The following is a 9,569-nucleotide window of genomic DNA, read 5'->3' on the forward strand; positions in this document are numbered from 1 at the left end:
TGTACAAGAATCAGAAGACGTGATATACTAACTGCGTTGTTTTTTTAAACGAAACATATATATATATATGTATGTATGTATGTATGTATAAAGTTACACTAAGATAAAGTGTTCGCAGATATTAATATATTTGACTAAATATGCATGATTAAGAGTGTGTCTAAGGGCTAGAAACTCAGAGGGTTTTTAGAGTCTCTCATCTGAAATAAAAATATCCATAAAAGACATAAAAATACTTTTAAAGTATAAAAACAATAATTGCTAACTTCAGATAAAAAATAGCAATATAAAATAGTTAAACAGTGTTTAAACAGTGTTTAAACAATTAACAACATATCCCTTTATTATTGATTGCCAAAGTATCACGAATAGATTGATCAGCTACTAAACAACAGTTAAACAAAATTTCTATTAATTGACTATCTGTGTGTATATTAGCTTCATGGGAGTCATACGTATAATTGTCTATTTGAAACACCCTTGCACAATTCATCCTTTCGAATTCTATTCTTCTCTTCAGTGGAATTTCTGGATCTTGAATGTAGGCTTCTTTGAAGTGGGTGAGAACAATAACTGGTGTAGAAACTATAATATGTAATAAATCATAAAAAGGATATGTAAAAAATAGCACAATGTTGTTTAATAGCTAAAATAGAATATTATGTTTAAATAAATATTTAATAAATTATAAATAACCTAATATTTGAAATTTTTACATAAAATTTAGTAAATACAATAAAAAATGTAAAGAAAATTAAAAAATTACAACTGATATGCGTAGGAAATGAATAAAAATAAAATTAATAATAATTAATAAATATACAGTTAGGGATCGTCCATAAATTACTTCACGCAATTTTTGACCATTCTTAACCCCCTCCTCCCCCTCGTCACAACATCGTAACACTTAGCAACAAGTTCCGTTTGAGTCATCACAAAACCACTAACCCCATTCCCCCCTCCCTCTATTGCGAAACGTAACTTATGGACAACCCCTTAACAATAATTAAGTAGGAAAACATGTATAACTCACAGCAGGCGTTTCGTAACGTTCGTACCATAGACCTTATCTCAGCTAAATCATATTTTTGAAGCAAACTAAAATAAAAAATTTTAATTTAGGTTGGATGGTCATGGATGGTAGGCTTTCTTGTCAAACTCCTATTCCGAAGTTGGCCGTCTTTTACTCTCACTACACTAACTACACCTTTTCAAGATGTAATTGAGAGATTGAAAGTTGTAATTAAGAAAAGTAAGATGTAATTGAGAAATGCAACATGTAATTTAGAAGTCGCAGTATGTAATTAAGAAACACAACATGTAATTAAGAAATTTTAAAATGTAAGTGAGACCCAACAATGTAAATAAGAAATCGCAATATGTAATTTGAAAAACAAAAGTTGTAATTAAGAAATCGTAATATATAAATGAGAATACATAATTTGTAATTGCGAAGTCAATGTAAGCTTAAAGGTCATTATAAAAGATCTTCTTGGACATGTATTTTAATAAGTTAATAATATCAAGTATATAAAAATATAGTATTTGTATGCACCAGCAATACAGTGAAACAGTAATGGAATTGAAAGATCGTTGTGTTATTTGTTAATACACTATGAATAGAAAGTCTGTTATTAAATTAAATCCGTGCAAGCATTTCACCAAATTTGTTTACAACTACTTCTGGAACAACCAGAACCACCTTGTCCAATTTGTAGACATGAAATGCATACAGCTGAACAAGTTGAAAGAAAACATTATGTTTTATCTTCATTGAATGATAGAAGAAGGGTAATTTAATGTGCTGAGCAAAACGACGATTGGTTGGCTGTGGCGCAAACTTTAGGTGTCAAATATAAAACAAAATACAATTGGATCCGCAGCGGAAATTTAAATTTAATTGGAAAAAGTGGTTTTAAACCAAAAAAATTAACCAATGATCAAATCGAAGAAACACTAACATGGATTGAAAGCGACTGTCAGTTGACATTGGTGGCCATTAAAACAAGGATATTAAGACAATTTAATATTAGCGTCAGCACAACCACAATTGCCCATTACCTTAAAGGCAGACTATATTTATTTAAAAAAGTGCACAAGGAGCCTACTACAATGAATAGTAATGAAAACAAATAAAAAGGAGCTGAATATGTTGGAACATTAACGAACACATCACAAATGGTCATCAGATAGTTGGTTGGATGAAACAAATTTTAATCTTTTTGTAGAAAAACGCAAGGACGTGGGAAAAAGAGCAATAAGGAAAATACCTTCTTTAAAAGGTGCAAACATACATTTGATTGCAGCTATATCAACAACAAATGTCGTCATGATGGAAACTCGCAGAGGATCATTTAAAGCAGGTTCTTGTAACGAGTGGATGTTGGCTTTGTTTAACCAGTGGGTTACATCCGGGAATCGTTTAGAGGATTTGGTCGTCGTAAAAGACAATGCTCCATGTCACGCTCGTTTGGAAAGGGTGTTTGAAAATTCAACGGTTCAGTTGTTACGATTAGGACCCTACAGTCCAATGCTAAACCCTTTTGAAATTATCTGGTCCAAAATAAAAATAAACGTAACAAGTATTATTGGCATTCCACCTGTATTTGGTGCTGAGATTATGGAACAACAAATGCAGTATTTAGAAAGAATTGTTACTGCAGCAAAAAATACAATAATGGGAGGTGATTAAACACACGCGCTGTACAACATACACATCACACATTACGCAACGATTTTAAATATGGAAGACGTCCAAGTTGGTGAATAACTGAATATTGCAATGATTTTTAATGACGTTGTTTAAATTTAAATTTTAAATTTTTATGTAAATAAATTATTTGTGTTTTATTTAATATTCATTTGAAATCTCAATTAAATTTTACACAAACAAAAATAAAATAAAGTTTAATTGACTCCCAATAGGATTTTTCCAGTTACCGCCTAAACCTCAAATGCCTTTTTCATGACTTTTTATATTTTATTGATATTATATTATTAGTTCCAGCCTTAAATTACAAAGTATATTAGGACTACAGAATTCAAAATACAAAGAACTTTGTATTCTTTATACTTTTCTCAATTACGACTTTTATCTTTTCAATTACATTTACGATTTCTTATTTACATCTTTCATGTTCTAAATTACATCTTACGTTTCTTAATTACAACTTTCATCTTCTCAATTACATCTTGAAAAGGTGTAGCACTTTTACTTATTTTTATGTAAAAACGCGAATTACTTTAAAGCGTAAATTACTTTACATAACTCATATAAAAATATAAAATTTACATACATTTAAAAGAAATTCGCTTGTTTTTTTTACATAAAATATATAACGTGTAAAACTTAATTACTTAAGTTAAATTTTTTAAATAAGTAATTGTTACTTGTAATTTACTTTTACAAGTAAAAGTTATTTGCATTTTTACTTTTACTTGTAAATAAAACTTACTTTTAATGGTAAGTCGTGTAAAGTAAATTACTTTGAAAAGTAATTTTGGTTATAATAATGTAAAAGTTTACATCGAAATGTAATTTACTTTTTAAATGTAAAAAAAGTCACTTATGAAGTAAACTTACGTAAATATAATATTTAAAAAACATTGCACTTACTTTATAAAGTAAAATAAAAATACATCATAACAAAAAATTACTTTTACGTGTAAAAGTAACTAATTAGCAAAAACAGCTTACATAAAAGTAATTTGAAAAAAATTGTCATTTAAAATTACGAATAAAAGCAATTTTTTCTTTGAAATTTTATACTTTACTTTATAAGTAAATAAAATGTAAGTTATATTATTTACTTTTTCAAAAAACAGTCATTTCACTTCTGGGTAATACTTCAGGTAATACTCTGATGTATGTGGGCAGTGTTTGTGGTGGGGCATCGGGAAAGCATCTTTATTCACGCATATCATAAAGGGTAGTTCTATTATAATTAGGGGCAAATAGAGTCAACATGCGGGTTTACCAGTAGTGTAGAGACGGCCTTCCTGCTGCATGAGTGCAAATAGGGGCTGCTAAATGATCATTAATTTTTTATTTATTTTTTATTGTTATGCAGAAATAGGTTAGTGGCCATGATGAAACTTTGGCGGAGGGAGAGGGGGGAAGGGGCATAATTTTAAGCTATGGGTAATTCATGCATGTGTAAACCTTGACTAAGTCAATGTTCGTTAGAGCGTGCTTTTTCTCCAGTTTTTATTCTTTGTATTTGCCTTTTCAATCAAGTATTTTTTTATGGTAATATGACGCAATATAACATTTTTGGTATCCGCAAGGACATCGATTGCTAAAACAGTTTTCAAAAAATTATAAATCATTTAAACTATCTGATATAATCTATATGATTAAATGAGTGTTTATCAGATATAATCTTTTGTTGCGTTTTATCATATATAATCTATTTGAAAAAAGATGGTAAGGAAAGCTGTTCAATCTTTTATTATAGGTTGTGGGCATCCCAAATAACCTCCTTTTTGTTGCGTTGGTGTCCAACCCGCGCAAGGATGATTAGAAAAATAAAATCTAATTCAATTAAAATAGTGCATTAAAATAAACTTGTATTTTTTTTCCTTCCAAACTAGCTAGAGCTCTAAAACTTCCAGCTGGAGAACTCCACTTTTTTGAATCAAATTTAAAATTATATGGTCGATTGTTGAGAAAAGTGTCTTGATGTTATTTTATCATACAGAAAAAATAACTTCAAGTTTTTATTCCAGTAAATTTTTGTTACTTTTTTTACTTTAAATTTTCAAAAACTTAAAGTAAAACAGTTAACAAAAGTGCACATCACAATATTTAAACAACCAGATTCCAATCACATATTTAAAATCAGCCCCCTAGCAAGCTTTTTGTTTTTGTTTGAGAACTTAACTTTATGTAACGACATGAAGCAAACTCCAAACATTTATATATTCATGTTTATGTAAAACTTTTCAAAAGTATTGCGATAATCGGAGTCTGTTAACAACAAACCCCTAAAATGTTAACTTCCCATTTCATCGCTATTTTCATCGCTCTCACACTAATAGCATTTCATCCCATTACTGTGAGAGCAATGAGTTTATAACATTTATATATAGGTACATTTTCCCAATATTTTACACTAAGTTCAAGTTCATTAACAAGTCTCTTGTTCATGCAATAATCTCTTAGTGTTCAAAAACTATGACCATATAAATTTTTTGAGCAACTTCCCCAACCATTTAGGGGATTTAAACTATCTTTAATTAAGTTATAAGTTCGTCTGACAATCAAATTCTGTTCCTCATTCAAAATTTCGGAGCGAAAGTTAATTTAATTCTTTTTTCGTGAATAAATAGTCAAATGAAGCGGACTTTAAATTTGTTGAAGAATAAAGAAGAAAATTAAGTTTTTATAAGTGACTTTAGTCTATAAGATCATTTGTATTTTTCAAACAATATTATAGTGTTGTTCAAGTTATTCTTATTTTTATTATTATTAATTTGATAATTATCAAATTAATTTTTTTTTCAAATTTAATTTCGTCATTGATTTTTTTAATTTTTCTTAATGCAGTGGGCAAGAAAAAGACAAAAATAGTTTTATTGCTAAGCCCCTAAATATCCGTACATAAAAAAATATCCGTACATAAAAAAATATCCGTACATAAAAAAATATCCGCACATAAAAAAATATCCGTACATAAAAAAATATCCGTACATAAAAAAATATCCGTACATAAAAAAATATCCGTACATAAAAAAATATCCGTACATAAAAAAATATCCGTACATAAAAAAATATCCGTACATAAAAAAATATCCGTACATAAAAAAATATCCGTACATAAAAAAATATCCGTACATAAAAAAATATCTGTACATAAAAAAATATCCGTACATAAAAAAATATCCGTACATAAAAAAACTTATTTTAGAAAAAGAGAAATCAAATTTCTAAAAATAAATACTAAAACAGAAGAAATATTGCATAAATAACAAAAATTTTGTATAATTTTATTTTTTTAACATATAAATAATATGGTTTAAAAAATACAAGATTTAATTTTAAATTGATTTAAATACAAGTATTGCGTGGTATTATACCACGTGAAAAGCAATGTAAAAGGTTTTCATAATTTGAAAATGCGGCGATTACTTTTATCACCAAGCCGATTAGAATTACTTAATCAACAGCATATTTAACTAATAGTATTATTAATAGTTACGTACAAATGAGGTCTTTAAATGTGTTGTTAAAAACCATATTAAACTCATTTAAAGACTTTATGGTAACCAACAATATAATAATGTCTACTTGCGTAAACTTTGAGATGTAATATTATTATAATTATGAAAAACCAATGATTTTGGTTTATAAATAAACTTTTGGTAAATAAAACATACTAAGTGCCAAACTTAAGTATGTTCTTGCTTATATCACATTAGAATGTTTAGGAAAATGTTGAAACAACCATCTTATTAAGTTTGGGTGTAAACTTTACACAATCATAACCTTTGAATTTTGAATTTTAAAACCTGTCGATTTAAATTTAGAGTAAAAAAATAAAGAATAAAAGTTACTAGTTTGTTGCCCTAACATTTGGGGGTATGAATGGTAAATGTTTTAGGGTATTTTTCAGGCTCCAATTACTGGATGATCAGATTAAGATTATTTCTTAATCTACGTATAAATCATTGCTTAGTTACAGCTCGGGTTATAAGTATATTATACAGTTGCGTAGCAAAGTATTTTTGGTCGGTAGACATACGTGGCCGAGGTGCCCAATTTCTGTTTCTCTAAAACAATAACTTTTCTAAAAAAAAAAGAAAAGTTACTTCAAATATATCTTAGGGCTCCTAAAACTTGCGGCTCTAGGTTCAGTTGCTTGTGGGACTGTAAGTTTTGCTTATACTGACCTTGTGATAGCTAGACCACTGATACTACACCCAGATAAAGATATTTACGTGAAAAGTTCTAAATTTTTCATGCCCATATAAAAGTACCGTAGTTGTTCAAACCAAGACTTTTGGAGTCAAAGGATATTTTTGAGCAGGTGGACTTTTTTTGTATCAAAGTGGAAAATAATCTTTACAAAATAAAGAGTCCACTTAAAAAGTTTGGGGCTCCCTAATCTTCAGGGCATGGTGTTATAGCCCCCATAATTCAGGACAAGTTTAAACTTTCTCTCCTTAGTTTCTAAATATTAAATACTAAATAATATTTAATAATAAATAATTTAAATAATAAATTTACGCAAAAAACTTGTTAAAAAGAAGTAACTATTATGCCAATTATTTTCCTTTCAAAGAAACTGCCCTTTCTGAGTCTTCCATGGGTGTATGCGCCTTCTGCTAAACGTCTTGTTTCAGCTTTGTCTAAATTCCAGACCTTTCGAATGGTTGGCCAGAGAGTGAACATTTTTGAGACGGTTTGATTAAGAGAATGTTTATTATAGCTAAAACATGGACCGGAACTAGAGAGGGTTTTAATCATGGGCGGAAACCTATTATTGATATTTTCAAACTTTACAGGGAAGAAATACTAAAACCGCGCAAATCAAATGATGCGGCAAACTAAATGTTACTTTGGTACATGATCCTGTAAAAGTTATTGTAAAATATAAGTAAACTTATTTACTTACTTTATATAAATTACTTTTAATTTACTTTACAAACTATAAAAAAATTTAAGCTTATGTAATTAAAATTTTATTTTATATAATTTATTTTTAATAAAGATTTGTTATTACTTTTAATATAAAAAATTCCTACTTAAAAAATATTATTTTATTTGTAAATTTAATTTACATTTGGTAGCATATTACTTTTATGTAATTTACTTTCATATGCAAGTTCTTTTTAATATAATTTTTTTTTAATTAGTTACTTTTATACATAAATGTAAATTACAGTTTGAGTTTTGAACTTACAGTTACAGTTTTGAACTTTTATATTATGTAATGAAAATTTCAAAAGTAATCAACTTTTAAATGTAAAAGTAAACAGCTTTTTCATGTGACTTACTTTTACACGTAAAAGTAAATTACTTCTTGATGTAATCTTCTTTTACATAACTTACTTTTGAAAGTAAAAAAACTTACTTTATAAAGTAAAAGTCGTTTCAAAAAAATTAATTACTCCTACGGAATGTAAATTTACATAAAACGTTTAAAATTATTTATATAACTTATTTTTTGATAAAAATTAACTCTGTAAGTAAAAAAAATGTAAGTAAAAGAACTAACTAGGATTTATAGATGATAGGCAAACTGGTATATTTAGGAATAGGCGCAGTGGAGTGTACATACAACACTTGACTTAAACAAAGATAGGCAAATTGAGTTTACATATTTTTACTGAGGGTTTGAGTTTGAACAGGTAGACTTACAAATCAAATGTTAAATTTTTGTGTTTGCGGACGTAATGAACACCATCGAAATAAGAAGTTGACAAAAGAGCTACCCGAATGGCTGGTCAGAATTGTCAGATTTGTCAAATCCTAAACTAACCCATTTAATAAATTGCTAAAACAAAACGATTCTCATAAATTTTTTCCTATAGAAGTTTGATCAAGGCGACACAGTTTCTAATTAAAAAAAAAAAGTTTATATTATTGTGAGTAACCTGGCTAAAATACAATCTATGTTTCTTGATATTACCAAATCAATCAGGTTCGTTAAAAAGCGACCCGCCTGTATAAACTCAGCCTAGGTTAAATCAAAATCGCCTTCCTACTTTAAACAACCAAAAAGTGATAACTTTTGGTTCTGTCTTAAATATGCATTTGTATTCTTAGCAAATAAAACAACTTTAAAAGCAAGATTTGTCAGAAAGTTGAAAATATAGTTAAATATTATCAAATGAAATTTTATAGTGATAAAAAATTAAGATGTAGTCATTCAAGCATATTTTTAATGCCGCATTCGGAATAGAAAGACTGCATTGAAAGATACAATAAAAAAAGTATTACTTGCATACGAGTATTGAGCAATTAACACGGTTTCGCAACAGCTGCTTTTTGTTTAATCTTGCTAAGTAGTCTTTTATAACTTGTTTACATCCGCTGTTCCAATTTTCCGGCACAACTGCACCTATATCACGCAATCCCTCTAAAAGAAAGTAAAGCAGCATATATTTGTGTGTGTGTATTAGTGTGTGTGTACGTACCCGCAATTTAAACAACTAACCAATAAAATTAGTTTCTACTGCCTTTTTGGTACATGTGCAGTATTTTTCAGCATGTGTGTATGTGTGTGTGTCTGTGTGTAAGTGTTTCACAATCTAAGCAACTAGCCAATAAAATTAATAAAACTTATCAGATTCTTATTCGTGTACAAAATATATAAATAAATAAAAAAAAATTTTATTCTACAAAAACTCTTTCAAAATAGTATAGGGTTTTACTAATATTTTTTTTCAAAAGAAAATTGCCATTTTAAAACAATATTTTGCCATTAGGTTTTAACACCCATAAGTTATAAACAAACTCACCACATTGTTTAGAAAGCTCATTTAGAGAAGCAGGCAAAAAACTGTTCCCTCGGTTATCTAACACTGTAATAGCTTCCGTTATTTTTAACTCAAGTCTTCTGTCT

At 28.3% G+C, this 9,569-nt stretch overlaps 1 protein-coding gene across 1 annotated transcript in view; it reads right to left on the reverse strand.

Annotated features, from left to right (window-relative positions):
• Nucleotides 1-223: 223 nt before the first annotated feature.
• The window catches only part of LOC101236252 (uncharacterized), a 10,187-nt gene continuing 841 nt past the window's right edge, over nt 224-9,569 (reverse strand). The window contains exons 1-4 of the mRNA XM_065790552.1: nt 9,466-9,569; nt 8,945-9,083; nt 1,034-1,098; nt 224-585 (exon numbers count right to left, since the gene is read on the reverse strand). The exon at nt 9,466-9,569 is cut by the window's right edge and continues 841 nt beyond it. Coding sequence (XP_065646624.1) covers nt 326-585; nt 1,034-1,098; nt 8,945-9,083; nt 9,466-9,569 — 568 coding nt within the window. The 3' untranslated portion in view covers nt 224-325. The remainder of the gene's footprint in view (nt 586-1,033; nt 1,099-8,944; nt 9,084-9,465) is intronic.

The sequence above is a fragment of the Hydra vulgaris genome, chromosome 02 (assembly GCF_038396675.1).
Source record: "Hydra vulgaris chromosome 02, alternate assembly HydraT2T_AEP".
NCBI classification, from domain to species: domain Eukaryota; kingdom Metazoa; phylum Cnidaria; class Hydrozoa; order Anthoathecata; family Hydridae; genus Hydra; species Hydra vulgaris.